Genomic DNA, 16971 nt, shown 5'->3' on the forward strand with positions numbered 1-16971 from the left:
GGAAGGAAAGTTTGGGACCTGGAAATACCCAGTTGTCATGGTCATACACGGAAGCTTGGCGTGATCCATGAGCTGACAGGAAATCAGTCGACAATTGGTCGCTGACAGAGTCACTTTGAAAGCACTAACTGAAATGGCGGTTTTGTCAGTGAATGTTACGCGTCTATGATAGGACGTTCAGTCATTACTAGATCAGCTGATGAGTGACAGCTGGCATTATTAGTCATATCTCAACAAACGTGACAAGATGATCAACGCAGATTTAACATCTCCATCAAATTCACGTAAGTAGACGATGACAGTGAACTGTTTCCTCGTGGTCTCTGGTTTCCTCGTGGTCTCTGGTTTCCTAGCATTCATACGAAGACATTGTTAGGATATATCCCGAAACTGCGTGTTTCCCGTGTATGAATACAGCTGACATCCATAAATACCCCCACCCCACCCCCATTTCTAAATGACAATCAAAGACTTTATGATTCAATCAGCTGGTTGTAATGTCAGTATTCAAACAGCTAGACCTCTGCTGGCTGGAACCCCGTTTATCCGGATCTGTGTACAGATAGACACAATCGTGGCGGTAGCTGGTTGTATTAATATGCAAAGTTCTTGGCAAGATAAGCAAGTACCTTGATTAAAAAACTGTAAGTGTTCAAAGGATTTATTCATTATATAACCTAAATAGTGCATAATATTGTATTTGTAAATTTGTGTTAAATTTGGTTATTGATAAACAGGGAGGTGAGAAAATCTTTTCACTTGCTCACTTGAATTGGGAGTATGTATACCACTTTACGAGGCCCACTTTTCAGATTTCAGTTCTTGCTGTGTAGGGGATCGAACTTGAGTTGCCGACTTAAAACAAAGCTAGACTAATGAATTAATCTAATTATCCAACACTTTACAATGGGGTCACAAGTTCGATCACAACAATTAGCCCTTTAACACCAGACTGTATGGATGCATATGCTCTTTTAGCATAAAACTAGGAAACTGTACACTTTTTTCTCCAATTATTTTGGATTTATCTCCCCTTATCAAATTTAATTTGGGTATGCTGTTTTAATTGGAGATAATGTTGATACCCTCTGGTAACATATTTTTTTTATTTTTGAATATTAATCTAGTGTGAATTTACTATATAAACATCATTTTATAAAAAAATCGTGTTATTATAAAAATCATTTTTTCATTGATGAATCAATGTTTTTTTTAAATTCCTGTGTTTTTAGAAATTAGTTAATGTGTCAAATAATTTCATATCAATACTGACATATCTTTATAAGAAAACACATATTGAATAATAAAAGTAAACAATTTACTTTTAAGAGAACTTTTATTGACATATTACTTTTTCCAGACGGTGCCACAAGGGGGCACCACTTGTCAAACAAATGCCATGGTGACTTGCTATTTTTATTACATAATTAGATTCGGGACACAATTTTCTGCAAAATGATACAAAATTTAGTAATTTCTTGACATTTTGATATTTAGTATGTAACTTCCTTAATTTCAGGAAATGACTGTGAATTAGTGCAAATCTTCCGTTGTCTCTTACCTACTTCGCCAGTTGAAATCACAAGTTAAATGAAGCTTTATCTTAACTTATAAAAGATTTACAGTCTGAAAGAATGCCTCTTTGTCAGAATGTAATGCAAGAATGATGAATTCTGTTCATCATTTTCACATTACCGTTTCCCTTTGAAATAAATAAATGCATAGAAACTTAACATCAGAAACTTGTTGAAATTTTACGTATATGCACAGTGACACATGTTTTACATTGCCATGTGAACACACACAACACAAAGTTGTTATTGACATATCATTTCTGAATGACATGTTCCCAATACATAAGACCCGTGAAGATCCGGGTTAGTATTGATCTTCAGTAACCCATGCTTGTCGTAAGAGGCGACTAACGGGATCGGGTGGTCAGGCTAGCTGACTTGGTCGACACATGTCATCGGTTCCCAACTGCTTAGATCGATGCTTATGCTGTTGATGACTGGAATGTCTGGTCCAGACTCGATTATTTACGGACAGCCGCCATATCGCTGGAATATTGCTGAGTGTGGCATAAAACTAAACTCACTCACTCACTCAAAATGATTTGAGTGCTGCCTTGCTCATGGGTAGAGATATTTTTTTCAGGAACAGTTTAATTGAGCCTGTTCTCTAAAGAAATCAGTTATCAAATCTTGCCTGACTGAAAGTCAAAAAAGTTTCTGTTGTTTTACATTGTCTTCAGAATACTGATTTCAAACATGGCCTCCACGGCAGACATGTTTAGAAACTACTTTTATCTCAGTCATTACTATATGTATCATTATGAAGTTTTATATGCAGTAAGTGTATAAAGTGTGTTATAACGTTTGATACAGGTGTTCAAATATTTTGATTTTTGGTCAAGCAAAAACTTTTATCATTCTTGTGGAGATATCTTCCCCTGTGAGTGTAACAACAAAATGGTGGAAAGTCCTCAAGGGTTCAGTACATTTTCATGACCTTTAGAAATGGTTGAATTTTCAGGAAAGACTATAGATTTCCAAGAAAGACTATACTTGGCACAAAAAATGAAGTATGTCAGGTCTTTGTAAATACACTTGAAATAATAATGTACACAAAAATGCATTAAAAAAAAAAAATGTGTCAACAATATATTACATATTTGGCTGCAATTTTGAAAAATATGGGATAGGTATCAACATCATATTATTATCAATAGTGAAAGTAAACTAGATGTTAATGGCCATGCTGTATAAATAGATAACTAGTTCATCGTGATATTTTAAACAGGACCCAAATAGCTAGATAACCTTGTAGCTAGATAACCTTGTAGCTAGATAACCACATAGCTAGATAGCCTTGTAGCTAGATAACCACATAGCTAGATAGCCTTGTAGCTAGATAACCACATAGCTAGATAGCCTTGTAGCTAGATAACCATATAGCTAGATAGCCCGATAGCTGGATCGGCAGGTATCACCAGGAAGAGAATGCATCACTACCTACGGTACTGTACGGATACAATAAGGAAGTCCTGCATCACTACACCCCTAAATGAGGATAATGTTGAATTGAGACCTTTAGCACTTTCACCACACAAAATGACTGTGTTACCCAAATTTACTAACGTCAGGAAATACTCGTTTCATCCGGCGGCCATATGAACAACTTTTGAAATCTACGTATCATCTGGCCGTCAGATTTACACACGTTTAAAGGGGTGTTAAAATAAACGAACATTCAACTCTTCATTTACATGTATTTCACAGGTGTGTAAATCTGGCCATTGTTTGCATGTGTTTCCTAACGTGTGTAACATATGTAAATGCTGTGATTGTAGGACATGCATTTCAATACCCTTGAAATCTCGTATGACCAGGGTTAGGTTTGTCATATATTTAGTACATGGTAAATGGTTGGTAATGGGTAAATAGAGTGTTACAAGATTGACACTACTTTAACATGTATTTCAATGGTTCTGTAATATAACTCTCACATAGGGTTCGTTAGCACGTCCGACCACACCATAATGTACTGAGATAATTAGAAACACATGGTGAAGTGATACCCATGACTGAACACCACTAATAACGTGCGTGTCTTTCTTGACATACACATGATGTCTGTTTAAAAGGTTCAAATATCGGGTCTATGGGCCAGAGCGATATGTATGTTAGGGAGTGTGTGTGTGTGCGAGGGAGCGGGTGTGGCATGGGGTAGGCCTAGGGTGGGGTTGTGGCTGTGGGTCGGTGTTGGGGTACTGATAAGTCTTTCTGACCAGTAGGTAATATCGTTTATACTTTTTGTAATGGAAATTACATAACAATTTAAATAACTGACCTTAGGTACACTTCTTATATATGCTGTACAAGGAGACACTGTTAATTACAATAAAACACAGACAGATGTGTTCAGACAGACATGAACCGGTAGGTCCCTAATTTTAGTGCTCACTTGTATGAGTTATCCGACTGATCATAACAGAACAAATTTCATTATCTATACTTTCATAAAAGATGATTACAATGTATTAATGATTCCCGGTGTAAATTACTGTTGTAAATGTGTGAACATGCACATACTTGGTATGACCTCTTTTTGATTCGGAATACAGGTATTATCCCATACGGACGTTTTCTCAAATTTTAGTTACACGACTGAATATACTGTAGACCTATTTTGTTTCCATCTCTTGGGTAGACTATAGAAAATTGTAGTGATTGCAATTAGCTTATAATTTTCATAATAGACCTATTTTGTTTCCATCTCTTGGGTAGACTATAGACAAGTGTAGTGATTGCAGTTAGCTCATAACTAAGCAGTTTCGATAATTATTGAAAGCTTACTACCTGACAGCATTTATGTTGCTCATGCGTTTTCTTTTTTGCTGTCTAATTTGTTATACATTATATAATTATGTTAATCATTTTGGCATCTCAATATCATGGAATATAATGTGTACTTATTAATCTATCAAAGTACCGAAACGTATTATATGTATGCTTTACTGTTATTGGGTGAACCTGTTAAAAGTACCTTCGTAAAGAATTTCCAGGAAATAGAAACTGAAAATTACTAGATAAATGGAAAACTAAATTGGATAAAGATTGCAAACAATCATTATTTATATTCCTTTTTTAAATTATCAGTGTGCAGATCATGTCACTAACATAAAAACTGAAGGATATATGGTGACAAAACTTGAATGTATAATAAATGTACCAATGTATATTCTTTAACAGTATCAAGGAATGATGGGGTACGCTCGTGGTTAAAGCGTTCGCATTTCAGGTCAAAAACCGGTGTTTGATTCCCGACATAGGCACATTAAGACTGAAAATATATTATTATGATGTAAGGCAAAGATCTTAATTTCAATTGAAAAAAAGAGACGAAGATTCACAGACTAACAACATCTATATTGGGGCTACAGGTGCAGGAAGCATCTTCAATTATAAAATCACATTCCACAAACATCAGATAAAGGTTTAAATGACAAGCATATTTATTTGTATCTTGCCAAGCTCTGTCCTCTCTCAATGCAGTATACCAGAGTGCTGTGATCACTACCTCAGGTGGCCACATTCAGCCATCCCATTACTTTACAGTATTGTCTTACAGACATATATATTAAATAAAATAAAATAAACTTTTACGGGTATGGAAAGAGTGGGGGGAAACACAAGCAAAGTATTAGTCAGCTGAGATTATCCTTCAAACACATCATATGTACAACAATCACTTATCATTATATGCAACCAAAGCATTAAAAAAAGGCCATATTTCCAGACAGCATAACATCACCTTTGGCCGGAGTTCCAAATAATTTGACACCCAAAGCCTGTCAGTTAACGCAAAGGAAATAACCCTTGTGTTTTGAAATGATGCCTTAATCATAGTCACAATGAAGTGTAGGTTACCATGCATGTTCTAGTCTGTGTCACAGTCTCTGAACCACATTATTTTCCTTACTGCTTAGTCTGTCTTACAGTCCCTGAATCACATTATTTTCCCCACTGCCAAGCCCTCTCTGCAATGCTAAAGCCTTAAAGGAAGCAAGTCTAGATCTCCTCAGGCCGAGGGTCTATTAACATCTGCAAGAAACCTAACTCACTTTGGGGGTCGGGTTACAAAGTAAACATATCTAACTGCCATGGCTGGCCAGACTGAATCTCGTGTCTCACTGGGGCTCCTTTTCATTTTAAATGGGTTTGTTTGTTATTATCAAAATTATATATATTCAGACACTAAGCGTTAGTCTATGTATTTTTCAACATGATGGAAATACTAATATTTACCAAATAAAATTCTAAAGGAGCCTTTCTTCAAGCAGTGACTTAACGCCATACATAGCTAGACTTGCTTAGATTATAGACTTCATATAAGGCATCATAGATATTTCACAAACATGGTACAGGACCCTCAGCCTCATTAGCTTATTGCCTCACCACTTGCGAATTAAGCATTGGCAGATGTAAATGTTACTGGAGATGTTGGTCCCGCCAGCTGTGGGTGTTTGGTATGGCATTCTATAACCCGAACTCTGCAGTGAGTTTTCCTGGAGAGGGAAGGGGAAAAACTATCGTTCTGTGACTGTGATACAGGCTGGGACAAGATATGGAAAAATAAACAATTTGGACAACAAACCATTGTTTGGGTCTTTTAATTGTAAATATGATTCAAATAGCTTAACCTAGATTTCGATATCCTCCGAATGTACATTTGGTTGAAACTGGAAAATATACATTTATCCCGAGAAAAGGATGAATGTTTATATATAATTAAAAAAATATAACAGCACTAGTATCCATTTCGTCTTTTGTCTTCTATCTGTCAGAACTAGATTAACAACTAGTCTCTGATATGAACATATTTTACAGAAAAAAAGTTCATAGTAAAAAAAATATATAATATAATGAAAAGGAGCCTTGAGACCTTCTCCTGAAGCTGTGGAAATCTAGACTTGCCACATTTTGTAGACTTGCGTGGACTTGGATATATTTGCTTTAGGGCCTGTATGACAGACTACGTCCCAACATACACCCAGTCACATGTGTCTCCAGAGGCGTGTTCAGAACCGCGAGTGCCCGCGAATGCGAGCGAGCTCTCGATCCTGAACGCCTGTGCCCGTTCGAGCGTCCGCGCGCGCACTCGAACCATTCTCACAAGCGAACCAAGATGGCGATCATGTTTAATGTCATTCGTCACCACTCGCCCCTTTCCGTAACCTCCAAAAAGAGTGAGGGATCAGTGAGTGAGTTAAGATTTAAAGTCACATCGGCAATATTTCAGCCATATCGTGACTAAAACTAGTTCTAAATTTATAATACATACATATAATATATAAAACCCTGTCAACGAAGGACAGTAAAACCACTAGATTATCACAGATTGAGTTAAAACTAGCTAGCATATATCTTTAAAAGTAGAAAATTATTTCCGGACAATACAATGTGAAATTGGGCTATATATTGCCAACAACTGAAGGTAGATCACAATACTAGGGACCATGGGTACTTACAGTGCCTTTGCTACCTGCATGGAACCTCCAAAAAAGAAGGCATGGAGGATATTTTGTTAATGTTGTCAAATAACATGTATATTTCATCGAGTGGTCTGACAAAGTTAATATGTTCACGAGTGGCGTAACCATTGACAACATTAACAAAATATTCCTTTATTATATTTTGATCATTGTTTATAAATGATCGAGACATCGATTTCGTAGTTCGCGTTTCGTAGTTCCAGGCAAAAGTGATATTCTACTCAGTGAAAATGAAAATACCATTTTTCTTTTCACCAATATTTACAGTATTTCACCCTTAGGAATATAATAAAAGAAGCTATCTGGCTTGTCCCGGAACAACACGAGTTGGTCACGAATGGTTTATTGTAACCAAGCGCTCGCGTCCGTTCAGGGCCGATGCGAACGCTCGCGGGAGGCAATCGCGCGGGCGCTCGCGGTTCTGAACACGCCTCAGGTCAAGGAGAATCAGTGGTTTAGAGGCCCGTATTGCAATTCTCGTGCGTTTGCCAGGCGCGTAGCAAGCCAATTGTTTCGTGTCTAAGCCCTATGGGCTGCAAAGCCTTATATTTAGGTGGTATTGAGGGTTTGCCCAACTTTCATTTTTTATGAAACCTGAAGAGTTATCGTTTGACGTTTGATGATTTCAATAGCTTCAAAATATTGTGGAAAGACTTCCGCCTGTATACCCCCTTAAATTTCATTCTAGTCAAATCATATCACCTGAATATATATTCCTCATCTGATAAGGATGAGCCTGAGTTATAATGTGTTTTGTTAATTGTATCTGAACATACTGAAAGACATATTCTACTTCTAAAAATGCCACTCAAAGAAAGTTTTCCTCATCGTTAAAATTTAGGGGGATACTAACGGAAGTCTTACCACCATGTAATTGAAATGTGATTTCCTCATATACAAATATGTTTGGACATAGTTTACACATGTCTGCTGCATTGATACAATACCATACACCGAGTATTTGGTGATTTTTCTAAAATAAATGATAAACAAATGAAAAATAAACATTCACATATAATCATGACAGTAACAAAACATCCACATACATGTCGATGGAAAAACAATCATCACTGAAAGTTATGATATGAAGAATAACCTGTTTACTGTACATGGTAATGCTTTAATCAAAGAATACTGTAGTCAATATGATTCATAGAGGGATTTCCACTTTTTAAATGGAACGTGTTTGTAGGTATTTTTGGCAAGAATCAGAAGAGCTGTTTTTATAATGGTAGGTACGCCCCTGTTTGCATGTGTTGTTGACGCGGCATGGACGCCTTGTAACATCACTATTTGATTATGATTCACAAACACATGCCATGATATGCTCGGAATCGTGCCAAGGTTTAGCAGATATTTATCATGAAAACAGTGTTTTTTGTAGGTGGCTTAAAAATCGCTTTTACAAAGGCCTATAGGTTCGATCACAATACATTTCGTTTTACAGCTTCTTTTTTCATAACATGCTCAAGTCAAAACTGATTTAAATTCTAATCGCAGATTAAAGAATAACACAATAAATAGTATGCCAAATTATCGTTACCATGACAACCCTGTGATATTTCACCTTATGCAAGAGAGTAATGCAGATGATACTGTCGGCCGTAAATGTTTATAAGTTGCTTCATCGCTATCAGTAATCACTGGGTATCTATACAATTATATGTGTGATCAAAGGCCATTATGATAGATTATATGGTCTCTGGTGTAATGGAGGAGAACTTGCATCGCTAGTTTTCTCAATAATCTGAACACATGTATGTTGCGTGAAACCGGCAGATACCTTTAGAAGAAAGTGTTTGTCCTACCCGTAACAACGATGTCCCGTGTCTATAAAAGGGATATAATGTTGGGATGAATGACATGTACTTTTATCTTGGCCCGTTAATTATGATACATACTGCGATCTTTCACAATAATCCCTCTGGCTATCAGATTGAGGGTACGTTTTAAACATAACCGGTATTTCTATTATTGTATTTATAAAGTTCTTTGAATGTTCTCCATATACGTCCGTCAGATAGGTCGCGCACTACCCTTTTCTCTTCTCAAACGACTGTTACAAGTTCGAAAACTCCTGGTCAAAGTAGAAAAGTCTTAAGACTATTCCCTACAATTCTGTAACTTACACATTGTACCCTAAATGGGTAGAGCTTCCGTTCGGGGGAATATCAGAAGGACAACGATACAGTTATCTCTAATGTTGTAGAAAGCACTCCACTTACTTAGGAAAACAATAGCCCATGTCGGAATGATATTTTCAGCCCCTGTCAGATCTGAACTTGAACATGCGAGATCTGCGTGTGTGTCAGGCTAAAGGCCTACAAGATGTTTAGCAAAACTGGGGCGTAATAGCCATAGACCTTCTCCTAACAAGGGAATATATATCTTGTGAGAATGACTTCTCCGAGAGGGAAATTTACAGCAATGCGACATCACAATTACTTACGTGATATTTACTCGCAATCTGAGTTTATGGATCGTCAATTTAAACAGGACAATCAAGACGAATTTCACAAAAGGGACAGAGATCCAACATGCCTATGATATACTCAGAGAACGCACCCCTGTGCTATCCGGTCATAATTGCTACATGATAAACACAATTTCTCATTTCATGTCTCACAGAATATATAATTTGATATGGCATTGTTTGTTATCGTCATTATACTTTTAGCGTTAGTGAAACAAATGCGGACAACTTTAAAGTTTATGTATGGCGTTATTACAGCAAAGGCTGAGCGAATGGAGAAATAACATTGTTCAGGTACTGTGAGACTATTAAGGAAGGTCACATGCAGTGCAATATATAATATTCCAATAATGTACTGTCAAAAGGACCGCCTCCGTGGTGTAGTGGTTAGAGCGTCCGCCCGGAGAGCGGAAGGTCGCGGGTTCGACCCCCGATCGCGTCATACCAAAAGACGTTAAAATATGGTACTTGTTGGTCCCTGCCTGGCGCTCCGCATTAATGGGTACAACAAGGTCTGGTCGGCTCGGAGTCAGTATAATGTGTCTGAGTGGGGTATTCCTGCTTCACTGCGGCATGGTATCTCAGTGGGCTAACGCTATAAAACCAGCTTAAGTCTGGGCTAGTACAAGCAGCCGCACATACACATACACACGCATGCACGTCGTCATATGAGCGAAATATTCTCAAGCACGACGTTAAACCCAATTCCACCACCACTGTCAAAAGAACGTTACAGTAGTGATGCGCGAGCAGAACAGACTTAAGAAATTTCGAGTTGGTACGTGTGGTGTATTTGGCTGTGATCCAAGAGAGATAAAGTGCTATTCTATTGGGACAGCTGGGACACTTGCGAGGACAAAGGGGCAACGCATCGCCCTTTGTTCACCACTGAAGCTTTTAATCCCTCGAAACATGCACCTCACAAGATTTGCCAACACCACAGACAAGGCGTAACTGATACTGGTAGCAAGAGCGAGTGCAGCTTAATAAGGCGTGTTAGCTTGCGTAATACAGCTTTCTTTGTCAGGCTCTTTTGGTGATAAGAATATTGAGGTCATGTGAACGTTGATTTCAAACGTAATAAAATGTGTGAAAATGAAATTACATGAACCAAGTAATTCACATGATGGAAACATATGATCATCTTGCTTGAGCACAGGTAACATGAACTTGTATGAACCGTTCATATACATACCCCTGAAATCCGGTATGATACATAAATATCTAAGGTGTGTAAATATTTGCAAATTTGAAAATTTACATGTATTTCCCCACCTAAGTAAATTCACATGTTTCCAACCCGAGTAAACTTAGAACGAAATCGGAAATTTCAGCACCCATTGAAATTCAAAGGAATGCATTGGAAATACTGTATGATCATGTATTTCCCGTGGTATCTATTTTGCAAGTCATGTTTGGAAATCCCTGACAATCCGGTCGGGTCATACATGAACGAGGTGCTTGTGCATACGAAAATGTACGATGAGCATATGTTTCAAAAGTATAGATTCATATGAAATATATGCCCGAAGTTAGGAAATATCTGAAAACATACGTAAATCCGGTCATGGCATGTATTTCCTACTGTATTTACGTTTATTTCAATGGTTTACTATCCGGCTTTTGGTCCTGTGTTTGGTTATTTGGTGAGTGAGTTTAGTTTTACACCGCCCTCAGCAATATACCAGCTATATGGCGGCGGTCTGTAGATAATCGAGCCTGGACCAGGACCAGACAATCCAGTGATCAACAGCATGAGCATATATCTGCGCAATTGGGAACCGATGACATGTGTCAACCAAGCCAGTGAGCCTGACCACCCGATCCCGTTGGTTGCCTCTTACGACAAGCATGGGTTACTGAAGGTTCATTCTATCCCGGACCTTCACGGGTAAGGTTTCTAGAGAGTCTAATCTTTTTAGACTGGTGATACTGTGGGATAGCCTGGTGGCTTGTCATTGGAAAGACCCGGGTTCCATTCCCCACATGGGCACAATGTGTGAAGCCCATTTCTGGTGTCCCTTGCCATGCTATTGCTGGAATATTGCTTCAAGCACGCACTTAAAAGACTGGGTAACCTGTGATCCCCAGTGTGTAATGCTCTTGCATATACTGTATTTATATTTGTTGATGAAATGACTGTTGTCATCTGACAAGCTGACCGTACCTACATTGAGGAAAGTTTCAGTGAGGTAGAACACAACTATTTTAATATCAAATTGATAGTTATCAAACAACTATATTTTAATACCAGCTATTTGTAATAAATCTTTGTTGCATGACTTCCTCCGTTACCCAGGTAGTGAATGAGTGAGTGAGTGAGTTTAGTTTTACGCTGCACTCAGCAATATTCCAGCTATATGGCGGCGGTCTGGAAATAATCGAGTCTGGACCAGACAATCCTGTGATCAACAGCATAAGCATCGATCTGCGCAATTGGGAACCGATGACATGTGTCAACCAAGTCAGCGAAACTGACCACCCGATCCCGTTAGTCAGGTAGTGAATGAATGTGGTTGACCAAGATTATAGAATTTATAGCATCATCATTACTGAGAAGACATTTTGGGATGGTCCTGTGCATAGAACTCAGATCACAAATCAGTTGAAGTTAAGCAACGTTGGGCGTAGAGAGTCTTGGATGGGTGACTGTGTTCGGCAGCTTGATTCCTTGAGTTTCTAGGACTTCAGTCCTACCCCACCATGAAGCATGTTTGATACATGTAGTCGCACATTAGGCAAGTGAGTTAGTTCAAAATTGCCTCTGTTCACCCAGCAGAAAATGGGTACCCGGTGGGAAATATCTAACACTATAACCTTCTAGTGCCTTACAGCTTGGGTTATCCTTGGTAATAATGGACTGTCTGCGCTATGAGCATGCTGATGGTGCTGATTTAGCGCAATATAAATGAACTTATTATTTATTATTTATGTAAATGGACTAATTATTATTATTTATGACATGATACAGCAGAAAACCAAAACCAAGATGCAAATTATTATGTGATTTATGACATGATATTCAGCATATGGGGAAGTTACCAAAACCAAGATGCAATTGTAGTCTCAATAGTGTTCATTGTAAAGGATGTGATGGTGGTTTGGTACTCAACCACATCAAATTCTAGTCAATCTTCAAGGTGGTAACAGATATGGGTGAAGTTATGCACTCAAATATTGCTATGGTGGTGGTATTGTAAGTCCAGTCAACAACAGCATGAGCATATGGTTTGTATTCATTGTAAAGGATTTAGTTGTCTGGTTTGGCCTGGTTTGAGTCAATATTCTAAACTGGATCAACCACATCAAATGGTACATGTCACTGTGGTCTGTGTATGTAAACATGAGCAGGCAACCCCTGGTACATGTCACTATGGTCTGTGTATGTAAACATGAGCAGGCAACCCTGGTACATGTCACTATGGACTGTGTATGTAAACATGAGCAGGCAACCCCTGGTACATGTCATGGTCTGTGTATGTAAACTGTGGTACATGTCACTGTGGTCTGTAAACATGAGCAGGCATGACCAACCCCTGGTACATGTCACTGTGGTCTGTGTATGTAAACATGAGCAAGCAACCCTATGGTCTGGTACATGTCACTGGTACATGTCACTGTGTATGTGTATGTAAACATGAGCAGGCAACCCCTGGTACATGTCACTGTGGTCTGTGTATGTAAACATGAGCAGGCAACCCCTGGTACATGTCACTGTGGTCTGTGTATGTAAACATGAGCAGCAGGTAACCTGTGGTCTGGTACATGTCACTGTGGACTGTGTATGTAAACATGAGCAGGCAACCCCTGGTACATGTCACTGTGGTCTGTGTATGTAAACATGAGCAGGCAACCCCTGGTACATGTCACTGTGGTCTGTGTATGTAAACATGAGCAGGCAACCCCTGGTACATGTCACTATGGTCTGTGTATGTAAACATGAGCAGGCAACCCCTGGTACATGTCACTGTGGATATGTAAACATGAGCAGGCAACCCCTGGTACATGTCACTGTGGTCTGTGTATGTAAACATGAGCAGGCAACCCCTGGTACATGTCACTGTGGTCTGTGTATGTAAACATGAGCAGGCAACCCCTGGTACATGTCACTGTGGTCTGTGTATGTAAACATGAGCAGGCAACCCCTGGTACATGTCACTGTGGTCTGTGTGTGTATGTAAACATGAGCAGGCAACCCCTGGTACATGTCACTGTGGTCTGTGTATGTAAACATGAGCAGGCAACCCCTGGTACATGTCACTGTGGTACTGTGTATGTAAACATGAGCAGGCAACCCCTGGTACATGTCACTATGGACTGTGTATGTAAACATGAGCAGGCAACCCCTGGTACATGTCACTGTGGTCTGTGTATGTAAACATGAGCAGGCAACCCCTGGTACATGTCACTGTGGTCTGTGTATGTAAACATGAGCAGGCAACCCCTGGTACATGTCACTGTGGACTGTGTATGTAAACATGAGCAGGCAACCCCTGGTACATGTCACTGTGGTCTGTGTATGTAAACATGAGCAGGCAACCCCTGGTACATGTCACTATGGACTGTGTATGTAAACATGAGCAGGCAACCCCTGGTACATGTCACTGTGATTATGTAAACATGAGCAAGCAACCCCTGGTACATGTCACTGTGGTCTGTGTATGTAAACATGAGCAGGCAACCCCTGGTACATGTCACTATGGACTGTGTATGTAAACATGAGCAGGCAACCCTAGTACATGTCACTGTGGTCTGTGTATGTAAACATGAGCAGGCAACCCCTGGTACATGTCACTGTGGTCTGTGTATGTAAACATGAGCAAGCAACCCCTGGTACATGTCACTGTGGTCTGTGTATGTAAACATGAGCAAAACATGAGCAGCAACAACATGGCAACCCTGTGTATGTAAACATGAGCAGGCAACCCCTCACATGTGGTCTGTGGTGTATGTGTACAAACATGAGCAGGCAACCCCTGGTACATGCAACCCCTGGTACATGTCACTGGGTCTGTGTATGTAAACATGAGCAGGCAACCCCTGGTACATGTCACTGTGGACTGTGTATGTAAACATGAGCAGGCAACCCCATGGTACATGTCACTGTGGTCTGTGTATGTAAACATGAGCAGGCAACCCCTGGTACATGTCACTGTGGTCTGTGTATGTAAACATGAGCAGGCAACCCCTGGTACATGTCACTGTGGTCTGTGTATGTAAACATGAGCAGGCAACCCCTGGTACATGTCACTGTGGTCTGTGTATGTAAACATGAGCAGGCAACCCCTGGTACATGTCACTGTGGTCTGTGTATGTAAACATGAGCAGGCAACCCCTGGTACATGTCACTGTGGTCTGTGTATGTAAACATGAGCAGGCAACCCTGGTACATGTCACTGTGGTCTGTGTATGTAAACATGAGCAGGCAACCCTGGTACATGTCACTGTGGACTGTGTATGTAAACATGAGCAGGCAGCCCTGGTACATGTCACTGTGGTCTGTGTATGTAAACATGAGCAGGCAACCCCTGGTACATGTCACTGTGGTCTGTGTATGTAAACATGAGCAGGCAGCCCTGGTACATGTCACTGTGGTCTGTGTATGTAAACATGAGCAGGCAACCCCTGGTACATGTCACTGTGGACTGTGTATGTAAACATGAGCAGGCAACCCTGGTACATGTCACTGTGGTCTGTGTATGTAAACATGAGCAGGCAACCCTGGTACATGTCACTGTGGACTGTGTATGTAAACATGAGCAGGCAACCCTGGTACATGTCACTGTGGACTGTGTATGTAAACATGAGCAGGCAGCCCTGGTACATGTCACTGTGGACTGTGTATGTAAACATGAGCAGGCAACCCCTGGTACATGTCACTGTGGTCTGTGTATGTAAACATGAGCAGGCAACCCTGGTACATGTCACTGTGGACTGTGTATGTAAACATGAGCAGGCAACCCTGGTACATGTCACTGTGGTCTGTGTATGTAAACATGAGCAGGCAACCCCTGGTACATGTCACTGTGGTCTGTGTATGTAAACATGAGCAGGCAATGTAAACATGAGCTGGTACATGTCACTGTGGTCTGTGTATGTAAACATGAGCAGGCAACCCTGGTACATGTCACTGTGGACTGTGTATGTAAACATGAGCAGGCAGCCCTGGTACATGTCACTGTGGTGTGTGTATGTAAACATGAGCAGGCAACCCTGGTACATGTCACTGTGGTGTGTGTATGTAAACATGAGCAGGCAACCCTGGTACATGTCACTGTGGTCTGTGTATGTAAACATGAGCAGGCAACCCCTGGTACATGTCACTGTGGACTGTGTATGTAAACATGAGCAGGCAACCCTGGTACATGTCACTGTGGTGTGTGTATGTAAACATGAGCAGGCAACCCCTGGTACATGTCACTGTGGTCTGTGTATGTAAACATGAGCAGGCAACCCCTGGTACATGTCACTGTGGACTGTGTATGTAAACATGAGCAGGCAACCCCTGGTACATGTCACTGTGAACTGTGTATGTAAACATGAGCAGGCAACCCTGGTACATGTCACTGTGAACTGTGTATGTAAACATGAGCAAGCAACCCCTTGTACATGTCACTGTGAACTGTGTATGTAAACATGAGCAAGCAACCCCTGGTACATGTCACTATGGACTGTGTATGTAAACATGAGCAAACAACCCCTGGTACATTAATATTCTGATTTGCAGTATTAATCCTTCAAGCTTATGCCTTGTTTTTTTGCTGTTAACAGATCGTGTGAACCTGATATATACTGAGGGAAACAAATAAGGGAGCACCACTTCATTGGAATTGTTCCTCTCTTCTCAGATTCGCACCCACAGTGCGATACAAAACTTGTGAAGAAACCTGGAAAAGAATAAAGGAACACTTGTGCTTTCATGTGTTCTCTTATTTGTTTCTCTCAGTATAATTCTGTTCATGGCCTTACTCTGTATTTGATGCAGAACACTAGAGGAACCCTTCATCATGCAAACAGGAGTTGAAAAGACGACATCCCTCAGGCGACATGTTCAGAAGGTGAAGGTCGTGACTGTTGGTGACATGGATGTAGGGAAAACATGCCTGACATTGAGGTTTATGAAGAATACATTCAACGAAGACAGTCGTGGCACTGTTGGTGGTAAGGCAGCGTTTTTCTATTTTATACTTGGCATTTTATACTTGTTATCTTTACTGTACCTCTTAAAGAGCATATCAGTCTATAACAATCTTTGAGTAAACAGCATAATACATTAGATTTGTTGATTAATTGTAGTTTAACGCCACCCTAGCAATGTTCCAGCTATATGGCGCATTGGCAGATCCAGGAATTGGGGTGGGGGTGGGGTGGGGTGGGGGTGGTTGTGTTTTTTGCCAACGCAACAAAAATCTTCAATGTGGTCTTAAGTCATTTTCCCCCC

The 16971-nt window shown here is 40.1% G+C and overlaps 1 protein-coding gene and 1 long non-coding RNA gene across 2 annotated transcripts in view; one reads left to right on the forward strand and one right to left on the reverse strand.

Annotated features, from left to right (window-relative positions):
• LOC124288539 (ras-related protein RABF1-like) overlaps positions 1 to 16971 on the forward strand; it is a 22368-nt gene continuing 5397 nt past the window's right edge. The window contains exons 1-2 of the mRNA XM_046725084.1: positions 1 to 284; positions 16516 to 16691. Of these exons, the coding sequence (XP_046581040.1) occupies positions 16538 to 16691 (154 nt within the window). The 5' untranslated portion in view covers positions 1 to 284; positions 16516 to 16537. The remainder of the gene's footprint in view (positions 285 to 16515; positions 16692 to 16971) is intronic.
• LOC124288541 overlaps positions 10211 to 16971 on the reverse strand; it is a 17848-nt gene continuing 11087 nt past the window's right edge. The window contains exon 3 of the long non-coding RNA XR_006901470.1: positions 10211 to 10246. This is a non-coding gene — a long non-coding RNA (uncharacterized LOC124288541). The remainder of the gene's footprint in view (positions 10247 to 16971) is intronic.

This window comes from Haliotis rubra, unplaced genomic scaffold (genome assembly GCF_003918875.1).
Source record: "Haliotis rubra isolate DU_JTF1 unplaced genomic scaffold, ASM391887v1 Scf42, whole genome shotgun sequence".
In the NCBI taxonomy this organism is placed as follows: domain Eukaryota; kingdom Metazoa; phylum Mollusca; class Gastropoda; order Lepetellida; family Haliotidae; genus Haliotis; species Haliotis rubra.